Here is a 26,316-nt window from a genome sequence, read left to right as displayed (position 1 = left end):
AACTTGTTTTGGAGATTGCATCTATCCAGGCATACCAGTATTAGGACTTAACGCCAGGTGCTTATCACATCATATGGCTGGTATATCTGTGGATTCATTTGCTATTTCTGTGAAGGGAATGGGACATTGACCTTCCTAAAATAGAATTTTGACGATATGGCTAATGTGGTAATAAACCATCAATGACTCCCCTTTGACTCTGATTCTGGACCCAGGTAGGCCCAGTATCCAGTCTTGTCACTCACTAGCATGGTGGCAAGCTCCTGAACCTCTCTATGACTAATTACTTTGGTAACAATTGATAAATTGCTTGCAAATATTTCATTTTGGATTTTTGCTCTTGTGTCTAGAAGTCAAATTGGTCTATAATTTCTTTGCTCTATCCTTATCCACTGTTGGTATCAACATTATCCTGTCTCATAAAATGAGTAGGATGGTTTTTCACTCTCCCTTTTACATTTCTGAAACAATTGGTATAAAATAGGGATTATTGTTCCATGAAGATTTAGTAAAATTCGTTTTAAAAATCACCAGATATGGGAGTTTGCTTTGTAACTGTTTATGAAGTTAACATATATATTTTCTTCAGTTTCCCTTTTTTAAATATTTTATATCCTTTAATTATGTCCTTTGCTTTACTAATTTTTACAGATGTATTTTTTTTTGGCTTTTGTGCTTGCTAGTTTTCTTATTCTTATGCTTCTTTCTTTTCTACTTACAGAGTCTCCCTTAACACTTCTTTTTTCTCTTTTAAGTTTTCGTTTAAATTCCAGTTAACATACAGTGTAATATTACTTTCAAGTGTACAAAATAGTGATTTAACACTTCCATACAATGCCCAGTGCTTATCACAATAAGTACAAGTGCACTCCTTAATCCCAATCACCTCTTTTCATCCATAACCCCCCCCCCCCACCTCCCCTCTGGTAACCATCATTTTCTTCTCTACATTAAGAATCTGTTTCTTTCTTCTGCATGCTGCTGTCTAGAAGAAACAGACTCTTAACTATAGAGAACAAACTGAAGGTTGCTAGAAGGGAAGTGAATGGGGCGATGGGCTAAATGAATGATGGGGATTAAGGAGTGTACTTAAATGATGGGCCCTGAGTGTTACATGTAAGTGATGAATTTTACTCCTGAAACCAATATTACACTGTAAGTTGAGTAACTAGAATTTTTTTTTTAATTTTTTTGTAACGTTTTATTTATTTTTGAGACAGAGAGAGACAGAGCATGAACGGGGCAGGGGCAGAGAGAGAGAGAGGGAGACACAGAATCAGAAGCAGGCTCCAGGCTCTGAGCCATCAGCCCAGAGCCTGACGCGGGGCTCGAACTCACGGACCGCGAGATCGTGACCTGAGCTGAAGTCGGACGCTTAACCGACTGAGCCACCCAGGAGCCCCTGGTAACTAGAATTTAAATAAAAACTTGAAACATTAAAAAGAAAGAAAAAAAGCAGCACAATAAACAATTGCAACCTTATAGATAATGACACCCTTAAAAAAGTCTGTTTCCTGGTTTTCCTTTCTGTTTCTCTTTTTTTTTTCCCTTTTCTCATTTGTTATGTTTCTTAAATTACACGAGTGAAATCATATGGTATTTGTATTCTTCTGATTGACTTACTTTGCTTAGCATAATCCTCTCGAGCTCCATCTGTGTTGCGGTACTTGGCAAGATTTCGCTTTTTTATGGCTGAGTAATATTCCATTGTGTTAAATATTCCATGCCACATCTTCTTTATCCATTCATCAGTTAACGGGCACTTGGGCTGTTTACATAATTAGGCTATTGTAGATAATGCTGCTATAAATATCAGGGTGTGTGTGTATCCCTTTTAATTGGTATTTTTGTATTCTTGGGGTAAATACCTAGTAGTGCAATTGCTAGATCGTAGGGTAGTTCTATTTTTCACTCTTTGAGGATCCTCCATACTGTTTTCTACAGTGGCTACACAAGTTTGCATCCCCACCAACAGGGCAGGATGCTTCCCCTTTCTCTACATCCTTGCCAATACCTGTTGTTTCTTATATTTTGAATTCAGCCATTTTGACAGATGTGAGGGGATATCTTATTGTAGTTTTCATTTCTATTTCCCCGATAATCAGTGATGCTGAACATCTTTTCATGTATCTGTTGACCATGTGTATGTCCTTTTTGGAAAAAATTTCTATTCATGTCTTCTGCCCATTTTTAAATTGGATTATTCATTCTTTGTTGAGTTTTATAAGTTCTCTATATATTTTGGATACTAATGCCTTATCAAATATGTCATTTGCAAATATCTTTGTCAATTCAGTAGATTGTCTTTTAGTTTTCTTGATTATTCCCTTTGCCCTGCAGAAGACTTCTATTTTAATATAGTTCCAGTAGTTTATTTTGATTTTGTTTCCCTTGCCTGAGGAGGCATATCTAGAAAAATGTTGCTATTGCTGATGTCAGACATTGCTGCCTATGTTCTCTTCTAGGATTTTTATGGTTTCAGGTCTCACATTTAGGTCTTTAATCCATTTTGATTTTATTTTTGTGTATGGTGAAGAAAGTGGCTCAGTTTCATTCTCTTGCATGTTGCTGTCCAGTTTTCCCAACACCATTTGTTAAAGAGACTATCTTTTGTCATTGGATAATCTTTCTTGCTTTGTCAAAGATTTAATTACCATATAGTTGTGGGTTCATTTCTAGGTCTTCTGTTCTGTTCTATTGATCTATGTGTCTATTATTTGTGCCATCTTTCACATTAAAAGACATAAGAAAAATGTGTCTGGTTTCAATGGCCAATTGATAGGGACACTGTTTATCAGTTTATCTAAAGGTGATTATTTTTATTTCTTCATGTCATTTTTTAATTTTTTTCCAGATAATTCCCAATTTTATATTTAAAAATGATTAACAAAGTAATATAGTAATCTCATACTTTGAAAAATATCTACTCTATCTGTACTTATATTCTTTTTTTCAATCAGGGAAATAAATTTTCCTTTTGATCAATTTTTAATATATACATTTTGATGTTGTGTTGTCATGTGTGTTTAAGTTCATGAGGAATTGTTCTTTTATCCACTTTTATTCCTGTTATAGTTTTCCTAGCCTTTGTGTTCCTATCTTAAATTAATTTTTGCCTCATTTTTACTTTGTCTACTGCTATAGCAGCATTATTCTTATTATTTTGTTCTTGGATATGTTTTCCAACCAATTTCTCTTCAATCTGTCTGTATGTATCTCTTTAAGCAGCAGATAACTGATTATTTTTAAAGCAATAATATAATTGATACCATTAGATAGCTACTTTTTACCCATTTAAATGTATTGTAATTACTGATATTTTAATATTTCTATTATATTATTTTGTGCTTCCTATTTAGTATTTTTTAAATATTTTAAAGTTTATTTACTTACTTTGACAGACAAAGAGAATGTGAACAGGGGAGGGGCAGAGAGAGAAGGAGAGAGAAGCCCAAGTAGGCTCTGCCCAGTCAGCACAGAGCCGGATGCGGGGCTTGAACTCACCAATGGTGAGGTCAAGAGTCGGACGCTTAACAGACTAAGCCACCCAGGCACCCCTGTTTAATATTTTTTTATGTTTCTTTTTTTTCTCTTCTCATGGTTTCTCTGGCCGGTAGGCTATTTTTTTCCTTTCCTTTTCTTCTGCTAATATTGGAAATTATACGTTTTATTTTTATTCTTTGGTGGTAATCTTTAAGGTTTAAAATATATTCATACATTTGAAACCAGGGACTTGAAAAGATATTTTACACCCACGTTCATGGCAATATTACCAAAAGGTGTAAGCACCAGCAGTACCCACTGATGGAGGATTGGATAAATGAAATCGTGGTAGGTGTATATACTTAGTGAACTAAGACAATCACAGAAGTACAAATACTATATGATTCCATTTACATAAAGTGCTTCGAGTAGTCACATTTACAGGAGGCGAAGTAGAAGGTGGTTGCCAAAGGCTGGCAGTAGGGTGGGGAGTTATTTTTTAATGAGTGGGAGTTTCAGTATTACAAAATAAAAAGTGTTCTGGAAATGAATGGTGGTGATGGTTGCACAACAGTGTGAATAGACTTAATAGTCCCTAACTCTACACTTACAAATTGTAAAATGTACATTTAATGTTATACATATTTTACTGCAATAAAAATGAAAAATGTATTTATAATATCTTTATAAATGTTATGTAAATATAATATTTCTCAGATTCTAATTTTGGAATGTCTATCTTCCGAAAGGAAAAAGGAATTGCAGCACATGTAACTACACTCTGAACTCAACTCTTTCCTCTTTTTCATGCTATTCCTTTCTAGATTTTAGTTCTGCCTTTTTAAAACAAATTTTAAAAATGGGTTATTATTTTTAGAGTTAATAGTTAATAAGTATATAGAAGACTTTACCTGTTTCTTTAATCATCACTGTTTGGTGCATCCTCACTTTCACTTTGGGCTAAACATTTCATTTTGCTTAAGTATTTCCCAAGGAATTATTTATTTTTTACAAAATAATTTTTCCACTTTATTTATTTTAGAGAGAGAGTGTGTGAGTTGGGGAAAGGGGTACAGGGAGCAAGAGAGAGAATCCCAAGCAGGTTCCACACTCAGCACAGAGCCCGACACAGGGCTCAATTCCACTACCCTGGGATCATGACCTGAGCCAAAATCAAGAGTCAGTTGCTCAAACCAGCTGAGCCACCCAGATGCTTGAGGAATTATTTCTTTTATTGGAAAGTCTATGTGTAGTGAATATTCCTAATCTCTTTATGATGGAGAGTGTTTTTTATCTCAATTTACTCAGGTGTAAAATTCTAGTTTGACAATTATGTTCCCTTAGCGTTCTCTGTTATCAGCTGATGTCTATATTCCTGAGAGAATTCCATGATCAGTTTACTTGCTAAAACTTCATCAGTACTATGTAGATTTTCTTCTGAATACTTTTCAAATATTCCCTTTCTCATGATATCCTACAACTTTTTCATGCCACATTAACGTGTGGATTTTAGTTTTTTGCTTTGTTTTGCATGCACATGTGTGTGTAGCATTTTATGTGCTAGATTTGAATTCATGATTTTATTAAATCAGAAATATTCTTAGCTACTTTATTCTTTCAATATTGCTTTTCTAATATTCTATTTTCTATGTTTTAAGATATTATAGTGGCATTACTAAAGTTCATTAATCTGTCCTTTATATTTCTTTATATATTTTAACAATTATTTCATATGTTTACTTTTTGTCTTTCTGTGTTATATTCTGAGTAATTGTTTTAAAATACCTTACAATTATAAATTCTCCCTTTAACTGTGTTCAACTTAGAATTAGATTTTATTTTTAATTTCCATGACTACTTTTTAGTCCAATTTTTAAAAAATCATAGATGCCTAATTACTTAAAAAACTTATTTTGCATTTTATGGATTGTATTCCTTTCTTTAGATTTTTGAGAACCTTTAACATATCTATTTTAAACATATTTTAAATTGTATTTTTCTTTTTATTTTACCAGGAGTATATTTCCCAGTATTTGATTTTGCTTACTGTCTATTCTATCATTAGATTTTCTTACTGCCTTTCAGCTTCACTTTGGGGGCTCATCTCGCATTGGAGTTTTCTCTCATGATTCTTGCCATGGAGTTGTTTTAGGTTACCTTTCTTAGGTTGTTGTCCATTGTCCAATCAGGTCTCTGGAATCAAACTGCTCTTGGTAAATTTTTATAGTTTAATTTTTTATTTCATCATTTTTTTTATAGCTGTGCAGTCATATTTGAGGTCCCCTGTCTAGTTCATCCTGCTCCATTTGTAGATGAGTTCTATTTAAGAGACTTCTTGCTACCTAGCCATATCCATTTTCTCCTTCTTCCTCACCAGAAGAACCCTGAAAAACTCCTAGCTGAAAAATTATTAAACCTGTATCTTAAATAAGCATGGATTTTGGAGTATAGTAAAAATAAAACCCATTTTGTCTTCCATAGTCTTCAAATCTACATATACATCAAAATACTAATAGACCTCACGACTCTCCTGCTCAGTTTAGGTAAATTAGTAATGTGATGGTCACTTTAAGTGATAAAATCATCATGTTGGCAATTTAAATGCTCAATTTTCTGTAATAATCAAAACCCTAAACTTAAAGTTGTATTTCTTCCATTCTCCTAGCAGGAGCCAGCCAGGAGGCTGGAGGGTTGCCAAAATTTGGGAGCAGGTTGAGTTGGCATTTTCCTTCTCCCTCAACTACTTTGGTTCATCTGGCACTGGAGTCTGGGAAGCAGATAAAAAGCATCCTTCCTTGGGCTGTGCTTCCAGTTCTCTGGGCCTACCAAGCTTTTAAAGAATCTGTGGATTTTTCAGAAAGCTATTTTGTCCCTTTACTTTCAGGTTCCCTCATCTTCTGGCAAAAACACTCTGGGGAAACATGTTTTGCTTTGTTTTGTTTTGTTTTGTCTTGTTTTGTTTTGTTTTGTGTGTCAGAGTAACATTACTGAGTAGAATTCTGTCTCCAGGATTTGTGTACTTTTGACCTACTTCTAGGGAAGGCATACAGTTGTTTTCCAATGCCCCGGCTACTGTTTCACTGCCTGCCATTATAAGGCAATAGCCACCACCAAGTACCTCTAGGTACCTCGTGTGTATGACAAACACTAGTCCCATGACTCTTATGACTAAGGGAACTATATCAGTGCTCTCTGAGAGGTCTCTTTGAAGCCAATCTCACTGTGCTTTTCCTTGAGGAATAGGGTGGGACTCAGTATGGCCAAGAAAGCTTCATAAATCAACTCCCTCGAAAGTCCTCTCTAAACATTTTTAATAACCTCAGTGTTGCACAAGGTGTCCAAAAATCAGCCTCTTATAATTTGATATTCTTACTGATCTTTACCTCTTAATCCAAACTTCCACTGAAAAATCTGTCACAGTACATTTCTTAGGAAAATGAGATATATGTGGAAATTGTCATGTGAGATTCTGGTTAAGCTCCTTTTTCCTTTCTGCCGTTTTTCTTTTCTTTTTTTTTTTTTTTTTTTTTTTTTTTTGAGTTGTCTAGGAAGGGGTTGTGATAGAGTACCAGGCCTAGGCTGCAAGGTCAAGAGAATCACAGATTTGCTTTTGGCATCCTTGAATAGGTGAAATGATGCCAGTAATCATTTATCTCTAGAATTTTTATAAGAAAAATAATTTTCCTTAGGTTTTAATTTCACTATAGCTAGGTATCTTTTACTAGAAGCTGAATGGGCTTTCTAACTGATACACATACAGAGAGGTTCAGAGAATTGCCAAGGTCCGTCTGCTGCCTCAGACACCTTTCTATGCTTTAATCTGTGGCCTGGGAGAAAATTGCTCAGGGTGCATCCTTATCTCTGTTTCCTTGTTGCCTTTCTTTTGGGTTTAGCCAATGGAGGACAGAAACTGGAGTCTGGATGGTAGAACGAGAGAAAATTTGAGTATGTTTTGTCTGTTTCCTTCAGCTTCTCTGCCAGGGCAGTGCAGCACCTTCCCCAACTACCCTTCCTCCTTCGGCACTGCCCCCACCACCCGCGCACACACCCACACCCCCCTCCTCCCCCACACACAGTTCCAGCTCTCACTGGGAACTGGTTACCCATGATCTACCCCTTGGCCCTCCAATTTTGGCTTTCTACTGCTGCCAGTCTCTTGGAGTCCCAACATCCCTTGTCATTACTTCAATCTTGCCTGTACCTTCATTAAAGTAAGTATTCTTCAAAGTTTTGTTATGTTAGCCATCTGGGATGAATTATCTTTCCTGGTGGGTCCCTGACTGACACTGCTATGTAAGTATTAAGTGTAGTCAAGGCAGAACTTGTAATTCCAAGCCTATTCTTCCTTTCCTTGCACCACACAGTATTTCATAAACTGGTTTTCAATGACTAAGATTTATATATTGTGATGTTTTACCATTAAAAAAAAACAAAGGGACTTGGCAAAATACTTGTCAATATGAATACATATGTGTTCACTAGGGTGATCTATCCTGGTAAGCAATATATTCTAAAAATAATATAACATACACTGTTTATCAACGTACACCTTTTTATGTATATAGCTTGTATTCCCTCAGCATCATAAAATGCATAACAGGAAAACATAATGCATTATAATTTACCTTATTACAGAGAAAATTCTTATAATATCGCTTTTAATTCCTACAGAGTGGAAAAGAATAATATATGTAAAGCCTTATTTCCCATATTGAAATCTGTTTTCACACTAAACGCATTCTCAGTCCGACACTCTAACAAGAAAATGGTGCTTTTTATTTTTTATCTACAAAATGAAAAATGCAATTATTAGAAGATATTTATTCCAAAATTAGAATTCTCCATGTATATGTGCAGCAAGCATGCCCTTTTAGTTCTCAGCATTGTTAGATGGTGGGAACCCTAAAATGAAAAGATTGGCTGCGAAGTGATCTTATGTGTTTTATTCTGGATCCTGGAGCCGTAAATTCAAAAGGTATGCATTTCTCTTTGTTCAATACTAAAATGCGTGTTCTCTCGTTTTGTCTTTTTGTTTTTTGCTGCTCTTGTGGCATTTGCTACAATGCATTTGTGTGTTCAGTTATTGCCTCTACACATAGAGAATGAAAAGGCAAGTACGAGTTCTATCAACACTACCACTGTAATCTCTAGACAATTATTTTTCTATATTGTGTGTTAAATTTTCCGATTTTTGTATATGTGTCCCTCAAAATTCTTTATTTTTCAGTACATAGTAAACAGAAGGATAATATGGACCTATAGATGGATAGATCATATAAAGTCTAGCCACTGATCATGAATAGTCATAATTTAATCTTAAACTTGAAGACATAAACAGTTTCCATTACCTCCTTCTTCCTCCTCATGAAAAAAAGGAAAATAAACTAAGTCTATGAAGAAAACAAAGAGATGCCCTACATCTCAGAGGTATAGATGAACAGCAGATTAAGGCAATGGCAAACATAAACTAGGGCTTTCAGAGGGTAAGAAAAGTCCCACGGGGGTTTCAAAATTAAAATGCATTGAACTACTTAGATCTGTCAACATTTCACTAGTAAGAGGGATAGGTTCAAAAAGTTCTACCTCATTTGCTAGATTTTGCTTCTGTAAGGCAAAGATCAGCCACCTAGCAACAGCACAAAAGATTCTACTCTGACATAGTTAAACTCATGCTGGCTGAGCAGGAAGAAAAGCTATGTAGGATCAGGGCAGAGCTGGATGGCCCGCAGTTCCCGTGCCACTAGGGAGCCTGGTTTGGGAAATTGTGAAATCCGTTCTGAGGAATGACTTTTTCTCAGCATTCTTCCAGGCTCGGGTCTCTGAGCACCTCCACTGGGCTGTGCTTTACTCTCCCATTCAAGAGCACACATACACAGCATGCACAGCAAAGAAAGAAAAGATGCCATTTCCAATCAACTATCCCATGAAAATGTGGTCGTGCACATGCTAGGAAAACTGATCAAATGAAAACTGTGTGGATGAACAGGAACCATTTTCCTATACAGCTATTTTAGGGGCGGTTTTTCAAGTTCCTGCTCCTTATAATATAGACAGCTATCTCTTGTTCTCTCTTTTAAAGCAAGTCCTTTGGCATTAGATACTGCCCCAGAAATAACCCACCACTTTTCTTCCAGGAGGAAAGAAATATCTACTTAACAGTCAGGTCATACCAGAGACTTTGGAAAATATCTGGATCACAAATCCCTTGTCACCAATGACCAGTAAACGAAATCTGGGCCATGTCCGTCCTTGCAGAATGCCCTCCCTGGATGAGTCAACAGGTCATTCAAGAGGCACTTACATCAGATTGTCAAAGCAATGCAGTTTTCAGCTGTGAAAACGTATGCCTGGCATGAAAAATCCAAAAACAATTCAAGTGTACAAACACGTCACAATGCTTTCTTTCTGGGAAAGGGGCAGTGAGGGAAAATTAGGTATTACTGTGCTTTTCATTTTCATGACTCTTTTGGCATAGGTGACGAGAGAAGGATCCAGCGTTGGGAGTGAGACAGGGAGGGAGCCTTGGTGAGAGGGGTTATTTGCTTCATCTTCAATCACATTCCTAGTCTGTCTGGCTTGTTTGGCTCTGCACGAGGCAGAAAGTGTGTAATACTTTCTGACAACAGGGGAAAAAAACCAAGGGACAGGCCCATTTATCTTGGAGACACTGTGAAAAGCAGCCAGTTGGCTCTGCCTTTTACTGTAAGCGATGTTATTATTTTTTTAATACTGTAACTGTTTTTAAGGCCTTTTTAAAAAACTGCATTTCTAAGTTACAGAAGGAGTATTGGTTAAAATAAAAATGGAGAAGCTAAAATATGAAATTGCTCTCTCTCCCAAAGCTAATCTCCTTCTGAAGAGGTCACTTACAACTGTTAATACTTTGATGTGTGCACTGCTAGACTCATTTTTTTTTCATTTTCTACACTCACATTTACTCATCTTCTTCCCCCATAGAATTTTAAAGTGCATATTATTGTGGAATTTGCATTTTTCACCTAACAATGTAGATACTTTTCTATGTCAGGATTTTTATTTTCCATTTAAAAAAAATGGTTCTATCATATCCCATTACACTATTTTGAACACTGAAGTTTGTTTCCAAAACACTACCATAAAATACCAATTTCAACACATTTACGTACATATTTCATGTAAGTATGTCGGCAGGCTAGATTCCTAGGATGGAGGTTGCTGAGTTAAACACTGTGAATATTAAAATCTTGAATGGGTATTTCCATTTGTCTTTCCTAAAAATTTCTTTACCTAAATGTTGTATATTTAGCTTCCTAAATATACAGATTATATTCACATAATCTATGTATAAAAGTGCCAGGGCTTCTACACTCTCATAAATAGTGGATATTATTAAACTTATTTTTTTTGCCACTTTAGGTAAAACTAGGATTTTCAAGGGTTACCTTGTACTTACCTATTAATGAGGGTTGAATTTTTTTCAGGTATGTATTGACCATTTATATTCCTTCTTCTGTGAATAACCTTTGCCTAGCTATTACCTAATTTTTATTGTTTTGAGGGAACACTTTACATATAAGTAAATAATTAATACAATAATGAATCCCTATCTATAGTATATACCTTATGTATATTTTTGTGGCCTGTTATTGTGTTATTAATAAAATTTATGATCTTTCACCATACTGCAGTTTTCATTCTGCTTAAGAATTATCCATGTGGTCAAATTTTCAAATCTCTTCATCTTTTCCTTTATGACTGCTAGTAAACTTAAAAATGACTTCCATACTTCAAGATTTAAAAAGAGTCCTTTATTCTGTATTTTCTCTAAAAATTTTTATAGTTTTTTCCCTGTTCATCCCTTTATTAAGTCTGGGATTAATTCCTCACATGAAATATCAATAATAATTTCTATTTTAAATAAATGGCTAACCAGTCGTCCTAATATGAATTATTATTAGTCCAACCCACCCATTCTCATCTACCTGAAATGCTACCTATTTTATCCTAATTTCACATAGCTACATTAATCTATTTGCAGAAGCTTTATTCTGTTGCAATATCCTCTTTGTCTTTGTGTCCTGGCTCCTCAACATATATTACCCATGACTTTATAGCAAACTTTAATTATCAAGTACAATAAATACCAATTCTTAATTTTGTCTTTAAATATTATATTTGTGTTTTCAGGCGAACATTAAAATCCACTGGTCTATTTGAAAAACAAGCAAAAACCTAAAACCCTGAGAATGTTCTTTGGTTGTCATTTGTACACTACTGAATATTTCTAATTCTAGAAAGTAAATTCACCCATATCTTTTTCCTATCTATGGAATCAGGTCTTTGGACATCCTTCATCTGAGCTTTTCTCTTTTCTTTATGTAGGTCTTCAACATCTACTGTTCAGTGTAGGCCTGTATATATTATAATAATTGCTGCCATTTCAGAATTGAGTTCTTTTCCAATTATCTTATTCAATCATCATCCCTACTGGTAAAAAGGAAATTTACCTAGTCTTGCATACTTTTCATATATCCATCTATCTTTCTGAACCTTTTTTTAAATATATCATTCTAAAAGTATTACAGTTAATTTACTTGAATCTCCTAGGCTGTGAGAATATGCAACAGTATTTGTGTTGCTTCTTTTTCAATACGTTTAACTCTTATTTCTTTGCACTTGTTCTTTTGGCTAAAACCTCTTAAGCAAATAGAAGAATCCCAGTGATAGCAGACTGTTCTTGTTCTTACTCCTGGCTTTAAGAGAAATGCTTTGAGTTTTTTAAATAGATATACACATTTAAATTTTTTGGAAGAGAGGGGCTACACTTTTGACTTTTAAAATTTCTACTATGTCACTCAATCTACTCAATTTTAACATCTCCTCTTCTTGGGACAATTTTGGTAATTTATATTTAACCATGAAATTGTTTCTTCCGTGTGTTGGATTTGAAAAACATACACTCTCATGGCCTCTCAAGCTTATTGCACAAAAGACAGCTAAATGTCCTCCTCTTTAAATAGACTTTTTGAAATTTTGCAATGATTTTCGTTTCCAAAACATTCAAGTTTACTATGAATATTTGTTAGTCCTTAGCACTTGAGTACTGTGTGTGAAAAAATAACAACAGAGGCCATGATCTTAAATGTTTATGCCTTGTTCTGTTTTTGACCTCGTAAAGAACTACTGTTGGTTGCTATGGAGATGATTTTGATGATGTTAAATAAGAAATTAGCAAAAAGATTACTAATGCTTCCCACTTAGATACAACATTTTAAAAATGTTCTTAAGTAAATAAAACAATTACAAATTGTACATTTCAGTAATATAGAAGCCCTTTTCAATTTATAGCTGCATTGTGGCAGAGAACGTTAGTTCCTTAGTATATAGTCATTTTCCTTTTTCTCCATAGAAAAAGGTTAAGTAATTTATTCAAATTCATGGCATTAGTAAGTGGTGGATGGAATTCATACCTAAACTCAGGTACATATGTTTTTATTTATTTATTTTTTTTTATTTTTTTATTTTTTTTTTAATTTTTTTTTTCAACGTTTTTTATTTATTTTTGGGACAGAGAGAGACAGAGCATGAACGGGGGAGGGGCAGAGAGAGAGGGAGACACAGAATCGGAAACAGGCTCCAGGCTCCGAGCCATCAGCCCAGAGCCTGACGCGGGGCTGGAACTCACGGACCGCGAGATCGTGACCTGGCTGAAGTCAGACGCTTAACCGACTGCGCCACCCAGGTGCCCCGGTACATATGTTTTTAGATTCATATCTCTACATGGCATACAGGATATGAGTCATAAGCATGTGGGCTCAGGGAAAGTTCTAGAGAGGAGGTTTGGACATGATAGATGAATCTGGAATTTTTTCAGGTAGTCCAGGTGGGAAAGTGTAAAATGGGCAAAAAGGAACAATATGAACATTCAGAGGAATAAAAGTGCACAGTGTATTAAAAAGCAGCAAACGGCCAAGTACAAATAAAGCTTAGTTCTAGATTTTTAAAACTTTTTTAATGTTTTATTTTATATTTGAGACAGAGAGAGAGAGAGAGAGAGAGCACGAGCGAGCGCATGAGTAAGTGGGGGAGGGACAGAGAGAGAGGGACAGAATCTGAAGCAGGCTCCAGGCTCTGAGCTATCAGCACACAGCCTGACGCAGGACTCAAACTCACAAACTGTGAGATCATGACCTGAGCTGAAGTTGGACGTTTAACTGACTGAGCTACCCAGGCACCCCTAGATTTTCTTTAAGCATTTGATTAATATCTCTACTCATAGAATCTTGCAATCATAGAATCAGGAGCCATCACATCAAATCTCCAAAGAGGAAACATGCCACAGGGGGTGATAACCTAGGAGTATAGACTTTGGCAAAAGACTTAGGTTTGAATCTGAACTCCATCATTTTCTTGCTTTTTGTATCTGAGAAAATTACTTAATTTCACTTTTTAAATATTTTTTTTCCAAAAATTATAGTTTTGTTAGATATTTCCAAGTCTCATTTCCTTTACTGCTCAGTTAGTACACGGTCATGTACCTTGTAGGTTTATGTGAAGGCCAAAGGCATGACAAACGCTTAAGAGGTTCTGACATATTATTGTCAACAATAACATCCCCTCCAGATTTTTAACATTTAAGTCAAATGAACGAACTACAGAAGAGTTCCAGGAACAATTCTACATTTCTTCATTTTCCTTTATGCTGCCCCAGGCAATACCTTTCTTCAGCTGGCTTACAGAGCACTCCTTAACCACCCATATTCCAGTTAGACTCCATCATGTGGTTTACTCTGCTATACGTGGGCATTTAGGTTGTTTCCAATATTTTGAAATTATAAAAATGCTACAGTGAGTAATTCTGTGGACATACATTCTTGTAGTGTTGGAGCTGTACCAGTAATATAAATTCTAGAAATGATATTGCTAAGTCAAAAAGTATATGGATATGTAGTTTTTTTAGATATTGCCAAAATCATCTCCATAGAAATTATACCAATTTACACTTCTCCTGGCAAAATGCTTGTTTTTTCACATCCTTACCCACAGAATATGTTACTCGTCAGAGAGGTGAGAAAAAAGCGTGTTAGTACCATTTAAATGTGCCTCGCTGTTATGAGTTGAATTTTTTTCAAATGTTTGATCATCATTTTATGTATTTCAAAAATAATTGTCAAATTTTTAATATGAAGGTTGGTGTTTTCCCATGTCTTAAAATAGTTCTTTAAATATTAGGGATATTTGTCCTTTTCCTGAGATATCTGACATAAGTATTTTCTTTCAGATTGCCATTTGCCTTTTGATATTGCTTATGGTATTTTTTACAATGCAAAAAATTCTTTTTAGTCAAATTTTTTATGTAGTCAAATGTATCAATATTACCTTTGATTGCATTTAGGCTTGAGTCATTGAAAAAAATCATTTTCTTACATTCAGAATATAGAGAATTTAACCATGTATTTCTCTAGTATATATGTGGTTTCAGCCTGCATTCTGCTCCACCTGAAGATTATTTGTGTGTGTGTGTATGATGTGACGTATGGTTCTAATTTAACCTTTTCTAAATAGCTAACTTGTTGCCCTAACATTTCTTGCAAAAAAGTCCATCCTGTCCAATGATTTGAGATGCCACTGTTATTATTTATTAGCTTTTCATATGCACTTGAATATATTTCTAGATTTTCTACTCCGCTCCTCTAAATGCTTTCAAGTGCCTGTACCATACTGCTTTAACAAGAGGAGAGTTACTCCATTGCTTTCCTTTTCTTTTTTTTTAAAGTTTATGCATTTATTTTGAGCGAGAGAGAGAGACAGCATGCATGCAAGTAGGGAGGGGCAAAGAGTCTAGTGGGATAGGGTGGCTGCAGACAAGTTGTCTTCAAAGTCTATAAATTAACCCAAGCTTTAATATTTTTCTTCCTACCTTCACTAACTACCTTACTTTTTTTTCTTTGTTTTTCTTTCCTTGTAACATCTTTCTAATCCTTTAGAATTTATATTACGTAGCTCAGTTTATTTTCCAAACATATCGATATGTCAAAAAAATGTAATAATCAAGCCTCCTTAGGTGAGGGATAATTTCCCTCTTTTGGTTCATGGTTTGCTTCTTCAGCCCTCAAACATGCCGCATTATTGGTGTTCCTCAAGAAATGGAAAACCATGATTCATCTAGTAGTTTCTACTCTTGTGGATAATTATAAACTTCTAGCATCCCAAATGGTATTTTTAAAAGTCTCTTCTCCAGGATCATAGGTAAAAACTGAAGGTCTTTCTCAAGGCACCCAAGATCCAAAGAGAAAATCCAGAGGCTTTGGTGATAGGCCCCCTCTTTGTGACCATGACGTTCTTATATTCACAATATCCCAGATGAGAGGTGGGCTTGAGTTTTCTGGCCTTACATCTCTGGGTGACAAAGATCTAGAATTCCCACATTTGGGAATGATAGGGGTTTGACATAAAGCCATTGTCTTTCCATGATGCCCTATATTCACTCTAAAACTTTGTATTCTAAAGCCATCCTCATTTAACCTTAAATCCAAAAAAAGAACACCTGTGTGTGACAAATGACGTGGATATGACATTTAATTGGAAATGAATTTGATACTAAATGCAATTAGAAATAATTTACATTGTTATTTTGCATTTCAGTAAGATATGTTACACTTAAAGAATTGTGCAAGGATTAGTCAAAGGATGGATGTTATCTGTGAAAGCAAATACTTAATATTGGAACTAAACAAGCATTAATAGGATTCATGAGGTTTTTAAATGATGACACACCCTATATATTACACATTGTATACTACACAGAATTTTTAAAATTATATAATAGTTCTGATGGCTAGTATTCCTGTAGTATCTTTTGTATGTCAGGCATGGCACAGAGCATCTTACACATTTTAACCCCTTTAAATTTCACAACTACTCCAGGAGGCAGGTGCTATTATTTTCTCCAACTTGCCAAAGAAGAAGCTGAAACACAGATTAAGAAACTTGCCCAATACTACACAGCCAGGAAGTGAGAGGTCTAGAGCCATATGTACCCACGTGCAACAACAGCAAAATATTTTATGAAGAGAAAAGAAAAACCCATAAACAAGGTGCAAAGTGAATGTGTAAAGTATAATTCACATTTCTGCAAGAAACAAATGCATGCTTATGCGTGCACATGTGTTTCTGAAAGGAAAACCATATTCAAGTGGATATAAACCATAATACTAATGAGTAGGATTTAAACATCGGGGATTCTGCCTTTTGCCTGATACACTACTGAACATCTTCCAAAATTTATTATAATATACACATAGTTACTTTTGCAGTTCACAATTTTAATGTTATTAGAGTTTGGATGGAGAAATTACCATATTACATATAATATGAAAAAAACCCTTAAGTCATTTTTCACACCTATGTTGTAAAGAACACTAATTCCACACATTTGTTCGTGTGATGGTCATTAGTTATTTCACTATTTGAAAAGCATTATTTACTATCAAAAATACGATTTTAAAATATGTGATTGGTGGATTTCTTTCCACATTTTGCTGCATCGATTTCCTGCCTCTAGTCCCTTTGCCTCTTAATCCTCCCATTGAATCTTCTCCCCCACGTTAGAGTTTTCTCATGTGAGAGAAACACATTTCAGATGTCACCATCTGGATTTCAAGTTTTAAAGTTTATTTAAGTACAAGAGGATGTTGCCAAGAATGCAAAACTCTGCTTGCTCAGCTGAGACTAGCTACAGTCGAGAACTTTATTGTCTATCTGGGCTAGAGGAGACCAAAATGCAAACCTCCTTACTGTAAACAGTTGACACTAAATAACATTATCCACTCAGCTGACATTCAATAAACGTTACTTATGGCATCATTCGCACTTTCTTTCAGAAGACATTTAGAAATTAGTACTATGTATCCTGTCCTTCCATCAACATGCAGCTTGTGACAAGTTAATTTCCATGGAAACTGATACAGGAGAAAGTATAATCTTGTGGAGATGTAAAACAAATTACATCATGAAATAGACAAAACACTTGCAGAAACCCACTAATAATTCAGTGTCAACAATGTTAAGGCAGTGTCTGAACTTACCTCCTCATAAAAAATTTTTGTTGTTTTAATTGGTAGAGATTTTTGCTTTTTTAAGGGATAAACAACTTTTCCTAAAATATGAGTGTTGACTCAGACGGATGTAAGTATTTAAACAACTATTAATCAGTCTTTTCCAGATACTGCAATGTGTTTTGTTATGACTTGAGTATCAACCTACAATCAGTTGTCTAATAAGCAGAGCAATATATCCATTGGTCTGCTAGATTAAAAAGTCATAAACACAAATATAATGGACTATGCATCATTTCCTTTGGAATTTATGAAACTGTTTTGCACAATTCCCTAAAGGGTGAGGGAAAAATCAAGCAATCTTTGATATGCAATATAAATAATTCCCCAAAGAAATCACAAGGACTGTTTTTGTTTATGTTTGCCTTAAGTATGCAGATATATTCCTTATCTGTACCTTAACTTTAGCTGCTCAAAAACATCCATTGCATAAACTAGAAAAAGATCTTATTTATGAATTAATTTTATCCTTTGTTGTTAGAAAAGAGAAATATGAAATGTAAAATAAAAGGGGAGTCAGGAAACACACACACTAAGTTCATCTGAAATAGGATGACACCCATATAAAAAATCTTTTTATAGCCTCGTATAAGTATTAAAAACAAGAAATAATGGCTACTATTAAAACTATGTCCTATACAAAATGTTAAGATATAAAATCATGTTAAGTAATTGAATTTTTTTTCTAAAATATACTCATATCTCCCCTTCTCTTGTTCAGACAGACAAATGCATAAAATGCCATTATCCACTATGTTTACCTTAATAACTTCATGTTCATTATGATGTACTGTATCAGCTTCAAGAAAAAATAAGTAAGCCAATGGCAATAACTGGTAGGAGAAAAAGTAGATGATGTTCCTTACCGACACATAGGGCCATTCTTCTCCACTACACAATTCCCACCATTTCTGCAGTAACCCAATGGACATTCTAAAAGGAAGCGTCATAAAAACAAGTTAATTATAAATATTATTAGGAAGGAGGAGGACACATTACTGTTAGTTATTGCATTAAATCTAGTCATTGAGAGTATTTCTTCCCATTTGCCACAAGCACAAGAATTCTCCCAGACTACTTCCCTGTACCCCACAAATTTGTTCAGTGGCCCTTGCTGCCCTTGATGTGTTCATTCTCTTCACATGCCTGAGTGACCACAAGAGAAGACTTTTTTCTTCTCCCCTGGATTAAGGAAAATCTACTTATTTAGAACACGTCTGCACGACATACTTTAATTGTACTGAAATTTGTTCTTTAGTGGAACATTGATTGTCTTCCGTTCCACACAGTAGCCACCATCATGGCGGACACTGCCCCGGCCCTGCTCTTTGCTGCTTGTATCATTCCCTACTTCCAGGTTAGCATGAACATTTATTTTCAAAGGTAGTTTGCTTATAGACTAAAAAGAAGGTAGATATTGTCCCATAGTCATGACTCTGGAAGTGGTTAGTGCCTTTAGGTCTTCAGGGTTCTTTACAGTCTCTTTGTAACAAACCATTCTGATCCACAAAGACCTATCACTTTCTCTACTCACTTACCCCCCAGATCGCTCTCCTTGGCTTTTTTGACACCTCCTCTCTTGCAGGATACCATTTTTCCCTAGCTGGGCTATCCTAACTCTAATACTCGATGGAAGCCTCCACTTCCTTTAATTTGTAAGCCAACACACCGATTCTGAACACCTATTAATGTCTGGTACTAGGCTAGGCACTGGATATGTACCATTAAATAATCTAGGAAGTTTAGATAGTTGCTAAAGCTGCAGGCACCAGAGACAGACTGTCTGAGTAAGAATCTCGACTCAATTTACTTGCTGTGTAATATCAGCTAAGATTGTTAATTTCTCTATGCCTCTGGTTCCTCTCTGTCAAACAGGGTTAAAAAGAGTACCCATCTCATAGAGTTGCTGAGAATGTTCGGAAACAGCCAGCTCATAGTTTTTAGGCAATGTCGACCTAAAAAAAGATATAAGTGTGGTCTTTGCTCTCATTGGCCTTCCAGCTTCATGGAAAATGCAAAAAAGTGACTAGGACATTAAAATACAGTAGTGAGGGTAATATAATTTGGGATGGATATAATAAGGTTTACGAAAATACCAAGGAGAGCACCTAAATCAAATTTGGGGAATAAAGAAAATCTTTCCAGAAGAGAATCAGGCATTCATCTGGGGAAGGTAGGTGGTGTGTGTGTGTGTGTGTGTGTGTGCGTGCGTGTAAAGATAAGCATAAAGACTCAGAGGCCCAAGAAGAGAGTGTGGTGTGTTTGAGGAACTGAAGGAAGTTCAGCCTGATTGGACTGATAATGTGAAGCAAGTATGAGAGAAGGTCACAGACACACAGGGGCCAGATCATATAGGCTCAGTGAGGAGTTTAAACTTTAACCTAGGAGGCCATAATTTTAAGACAGGAAGTGGATGTTTCACGCTTTAAAAAGACAATTCTGGATCCAGTATATACAGTTAACAGAAGGGCTAAAACTAAAATTTGGGAGCCCAGTTAAGAGTTTTTGTAATAGTCCTATAAAAAATTATAGCTGCCTGAATGAAAGGGGTGGGGTAGGGAGTTGAGAATTGTGGGGATTTGTGAGATATTGAAATGCTGAGATTGAAACATCCTGGTGATCATTTGGAGGAGTCAAGAATGATGTTCAAGTTTCTGGCTGGGCCACAGAATTGGGGGATTTGTGGGGAATGGAGAAATGTTTTTTTTTAGGGGAATGGAGAATTTAAAGGGAAAGACACTTGTGTTTGAAGTGCCTAAGGGGACATCAAAGTGGAAGTATTCCTTGGACAATACGATTTACAGGTATGAATTCCAGGTAAAACACAGCCTAGGGCATGGATTTGAGGCCTCGGATTTCTTCCTCTGCCTTTCAGGCTTGCCCCCTCCTCTCCCCAAATCACTTGGTATCATGTTTTTAGGTGTCATGGTGTTACAAAGATACAGTGTTTGTCTTTACAGGAGCATACAAACCTTAGCAGAGAGAGAAACCATTTACTTGGGCAGAGAAAGGCTGATGATTATGAACAGTAGTAGAAAAGTAATAAGAAGAAACAGAAATTTTATACAGGAAAATAATCCATTGGAGGAAAACTCTGAAGGTCAACTACAGAGAGTCAGATTGTGGAGCCAGTCATTGAATATTAGAAGGGGACGGATGGGGCAGGAGGAAAGAGGAAAAATCAGGAAGCAGAGAGGTTGCAGTGTGGGAACAGACTCACAATATGCCATATGTCTGGTGTCCTTTTTGTTTTTAAAAGTTTCCAGTGATTTGCTTTTCCAGGGGTACACAGTTGGCCCCTGAACAATGAGGGGGTTTGGAGCATTGACCCTCACACAGTTAAAAATCTACATATAACTGGGGCTCCTGGGTGGCTCAGTCAGTTAAGCGTCCGACTTCTGCTCAGGTCATGATCTCGCGGTTCATGAGTTATAGCCCCGTGTCAGGCTCGGTGATGACAGCCCAGGGCCTGTAGCCTGCTTCAGTTGCTCTGACTTTCTCTCTCTGCCTCTCCCCTGCTCTCACTCTGTCTCTCTCCCTTTCTCTCTCTCAAAAATAAATAACCATTAAAAAATTTTAAAATCCATATATAACTACTGATTCCCCCCAAACTTAACTACTAATAGCCTACTGTGAACTGGAAGCCTTAACAGATAGGTAGGGAACACATATTTAGTATGTTAAATGTATCATATACTGCATTACTGCAATAAAGTAAGCTAGATAAAATGTTATCAGGAAAACCATAAGGAAGAGAAATTACATTTACAGGACTGTAAAAAATCTACGCATAAGTAGACCCACACAGTTCAACCCTGTGTTGCTCAAGAGTCAACTGTGTATCTCATCTTGCCTTCCCTTACTCTTCCCTATTTAACTAATTACAACAGGAGAGTGTGGTATTAAATATGGGAATACAGCTACATCCCTCAGGCTTCCGGGGCATGCTCTACTGAACAGAACAGATGTGAAATTTCCTTCATAAACAAGAAATTAGCTGGTTTGACTAAAAATAGCCCACTAGGATGATAAAGCATAAATATCTAAAAACCTTTTAGATAAACCATTTTATGCTCATGTTTGGTCTTAAGTACAATTTTAGTCTTCCTCACATAAGGGCTTTGCTTTTTTTGAAGAAAAACCAGTAGAGTGTCTGAAACTGCAGAACATCAAAATATACACAGCTGCACATTTTTTTTCCTGGGGTCATTAATATTTACTTTGACTGCTGAGAGTAAAACAGAGGCTTGCTTTACATCAAAATAATTCTGTGGAAATTTACATATATAACCTCTTACACCAGATAATAGAACACAGTGGAAAAAACACATGCGTTGGCCAGAACAAGGAATAATGCTTGGTGTTTTGGAGGTCAGACAATTTGTAGATTACCTCTACAAGAAGTTCTTTCCAGTTTCTGCTTAAACCCAGGTTCTTTGTCCATAAGATGGAAAGGCACAGTACAATGTAATATCACCTTTAATTTACTCAGAACAATTCAAAGTAGAGAACAGATAAAATGGAGGAAGGAGATACATATGAGTAGTTAGCAATGAAGAGATGTAATATTTCCAGTAGATAAGTAGAGTTTCAAATGGGAAGTAGGGATCTACGGGGTTGATATTAGAATCAGTATGGGTTCCCAGGCTCTTTAGCCACGTCAGTGTCTCACTGCCTTGTACCCTCTTGTATTGGTTATTATGACCATGTATCTGGAGGCCAATATGATTCAACTGACTGCCTAGAAACAGCATTCTGTAAAGAATTCAAGTTCAATTCCACTCTGGTGTATCACTCTGGAAAAGCAGGAAAACATAGAAATTGGACACCTATCTTTGTGTGTGTGGGGGAGGGGGGTGTCTCTTTCAGTGTATATGGAACCCAGGAAGTGACAGCTATTGTATTGTGGATTGCTGAGAAGACTGATAGTCACATGAATCCTGGTTTTCCCTCATTGATACCTTGCTCAGTTAATGTGTTATGGAACTTTGGGCTAGGTACTTCAAGTATAAAGTTTTATGTATTTAAAGTGAGGATTGTATCACCTTGCCTTCCAGGGCTGCTGAGAGACTAAAATGAAATGTATTTATAATATTTCTATACTATTGAATGGTATGCATAACACATTAAATAATCGTTCTCACCCAGTTCTCTATATTTGGAAGTTCTTTAAATTGCCCATGAAACCTCATTTTCATTACCATTGCTCTCTCCATCTTTTCCTCTTCTCCTTCTACCATCAGGAACACCATTACCACTCCATTTACTGAAGACCTGCTCTGTGTCAAGACTGTCCTAAGACTTGTACTGCCATTACCTCATTCAGTCCTCATAGCATTATGTGATATATCCCATATATACCCTTTTTTACATACAAGTAAAATGGTAAATAATATAACTTGCTCAAGTGAACAGCAAGGGAACAGCTAATAGTGAACTGAATTCCAGTCCTCTAACTCCAAAGCCTGTTAGTCTAAACATTTCAAATGATCTGATGCTATTCAGTTCAGAATTTCTATAACCCCTTACTGTTCCCGATATTATGATCATAAACCTCTCTGAATCGTAAGGTATTTATGCACTGTCATGGATTAAATACACGCAAACACAATAACTTGCATAGTTTCAGGAGCTGTACGGATCTAAGAGTCTTCCAGAAAACCAAATGTTTTGGTGCAGGAAACCAAATTCCCAGTGGGCAGAGACTGTTCTCTTTATCTTGAAATCCCAGCACAGGGACTGCAGGGAAGATTAACTATGGCTTAGAAATTTGGAATAGCTCCATAGTACTTTACATGAGAAGTTTTTATTTTGGTTTGGTGTATGCTCCAAGTACAAAAATGTTCTTGTTGAAAAAAAAATAATTTTAACTGAGGGTACCCATTTAAAATAGAGCATATCAGAGGGGAGGTGGGGGTGGGTGGGTGAAACAAGTTGGGTGAAACAAGATGGGAATGAAAGAGTACACTTAACCATGATGAGCACTGAGTCATATATGGAATTGTTGAATCACCATATTGTACACCTGAAACTAATATAACACTGTATGTTGACTATACTGGAATTAAAATTAAAAAAAACTTGATAGAAAAAAATTTTAAAAAACCTTCTGAAACGGTTTTAGGCATTATTATCATTATGTTGTTGTTGTTGTTGTTGTTGTTGTTGTTGTATTGCATTCATAATACCCAATCCTACAAGTTTATATTTTTAATGCCTTTTCCTAATTCTCCTTCAAATGGACAGTTATCATAGTTGTAGTATCACCTTAACATAACTTTCATTAACCTCTACTACTGCAGATGACTGGAAAGTGACTCCCTATTTAAATGAGGCCAGACACATCCTGCTCAATAATTTTCTGTTGCATAAGCAACCAGAACTTGAAAATAATATGCCTTTATAACATAACTTGGGGACACACAGGCCTTGTTGAAATCTACTTAACCTGAAACACCTACGCAGAGTCTGAGGTCAATGTTACTGTTAATGACTTAAACCTCAGGTGAGGGGAGACCAGATGCTCACCACCTGCTGTGTGACCAGAGATGTTATTGGACGCTGTCAGGATTGGTCTTATAAAGTCTGTGAAATGCTGACCATAAAGGGAAATAATGTTTGGAAAGAAAGAGGAAGGCGTCATGGGCATTTTAGCATGGATTAAGCTTAGACGCCTTCTTAAACACAGAAGTGTTGACTTCATCATGTTAGTGTGGCAAACTAAGAAGTACATGCAATATAAATAGAGAACAAAAAATATAATGTGGATTTTATTTCTGAAAAGTGTTTCATTAGTTCTTCATATTACTATAACCCAGTACCTGGGGCAGTATGACCCATACTTTGTAAATGAACTGTGTGAGTGAACTGGTGAATGACTAAAATAGATGGGGCAGCCAGAACGTGTTCTCTGTTATTACCTACAGGTTGTCGATCACTCAGGAAGGCTAGTCACTCTTCTGTTTTCCTGGCCACATTTTTAAAGGTGGAATAGGTAAAATCAGACAATAAACCATATCATGGTATGATATATTTGTTCTCCTAGAGGACTCCGCTGAACAAAATCCCATCTTTATGAAAATAAATTTGGATGCTGGACATCAGTGCTTTTTCTTAATAGTTTCAAAGAATGAAACTCATTAGTATCTTTCTTACTCTGAAAAGAAACCGAAAGCGTTTCCTTTCGGGCATCAATCTGATAGAAAAGCATGCCTGGTACAGAAATAATGGCAAAGAGCATTCATCTTTGCATATTTTATGGGACCAGATTTGCTTGCTTCTTGATTTCCTTTTGTAGTCATAAAATTCAGTGCTCTGTGAGTATTCATTTCAACAGTACAAAAAAATAAGATTTTTTTTGCACTGTGATTTGATTGTAATTACCATGTTTTTGTCACTTATAATAGTCTTCTCTCTTGAAAGATATGAAGAATATATTCTCACCTAGTTTCGATATTAAATATCTCCAATTTGTTTAGAAAATACGATTGAATATATCTTTTATTACCAATTTATATTACCTATTAGTTGTGAGAGATTTATATTGACCCTATCTATTATTTTGTGCCTCCTGCATGAAATAAAAATTCAATTACTAAGGAGAGATGTTAACAATGGACTACAATAAATTAGAGAATTTAAAAGCAGTATTGATAAAAGTATAATCACAAACATCCATTATCGACTCTTATAAATATTCCAGTCATGAGAGAAAAATGTTTAAAAGTCAGTCTAAAGCTTAATAAATTGGCTTTTTAATCATGACTAGATCATACAAAAGGTGGCTCTTAATGAAGTGGGAAAAATTACAATGAAAAAAATTAACATGTTAGATTGTGCTTCCTTCTTTCAGAAATCAAGCAATTCACATCAAAGGGACTATCAAATACCAATAACTTTAAGTTATATTGAATTAAAATTAAGGGTGTGATTCTTCTTTACTTGGAGACATTGTTTATATAGAGTAAGCATGAGTCCATTATATTATACAAGTTTTTATACGTGTAGCCATGTTAATATCCTTCCTGCCCCCAACCAATACTAGGAATTCAGTTATCCCATGCTTGCAATTATTTAGAATTTCAGGTTTTAATATTTGCATCATCTACAAGGTTAAGTTAATGGCTTATATTGTAAAGAATATTTTACTGGAAATAGAATACCTGAGCAGCTGGACTCATCAAGCTGGAAATCCGTGCAGCTGGCAAAACCATCACAGCGCTCGTGCACTGGGATACAGCTGTTCAAGGAGGGACACCTCAACGCGCCATCAGAACAGCTCTTATTGGCTGCAAGAAGAAGAACAATAACCATTTTTTAAATGAATTTCTTCTAATGAAATAATAAGACAGTTTATTGCATCACCCTTCATCTTTCTAGTCCCCTGTTTAAATTATATATTACAGTTGTTCTTGCTTCTTCAAAAAGAAGTTTTTTGATAGAATTGTTTCCCAGCTGTGCATCCTGCAGTATCATACAGGTATGTATGTATACACTACACTGTGCACACTATGTAGTCTGAATTGTTTTTAGACTAAATTTTTACTCCAAGGCAGAGTTCTCTGTGCTTCTATTGCTCCCTTAATGTCCCTAACGTTATGTGCAACTGAAATGACAGCAACCATTACTTGTTTGAATGTTTATCAATTTCCAGATTGGACGTCATGGATAGTCACTGGGTACATGACGTAGGTCACTGCAGCTCAATGTAGTGTGACTATGTGCCTTTATAGCATGG

At 35.8% G+C, this 26,316-nt stretch overlaps 1 protein-coding gene across 2 annotated transcripts in view; it reads right to left on the bottom strand.

The window, feature by feature from the left end:
- The window catches only part of MALRD1 (MAM and LDL receptor class A domain containing 1), a 776,428-nt gene that overhangs the window by 114,344 nt on the left and 635,768 nt on the right, over positions 1 to 26,316 (bottom strand). For both annotated transcript variants that reach the window (XM_078450377.2, XM_078450378.2), the window contains exons 36-37: positions 25,742 to 25,867; positions 18,446 to 18,512 (exon numbers count right to left, since the gene is read on the bottom strand). In XM_078450377.2, the coding sequence (XP_078306503.2) occupies positions 18,446 to 18,512; positions 25,742 to 25,867 (193 nt within the window). The remainder of the gene's footprint in view (positions 1 to 18,445; positions 18,513 to 25,741; positions 25,868 to 26,316) is intronic.

Source organism: Panthera onca, chromosome B4 (assembly GCF_046562875.1).
Source record: "Panthera onca isolate mPanOnc1 chromosome B4, mPanOnc1 haplotype 2, whole genome shotgun sequence".
In the NCBI taxonomy this organism is placed as follows: domain Eukaryota; kingdom Metazoa; phylum Chordata; class Mammalia; order Carnivora; family Felidae; genus Panthera; species Panthera onca.
The sequence above is the reverse complement of the archived record's forward strand: the minus strand, read 5'-3'. Positions and strand labels throughout refer to the sequence as shown.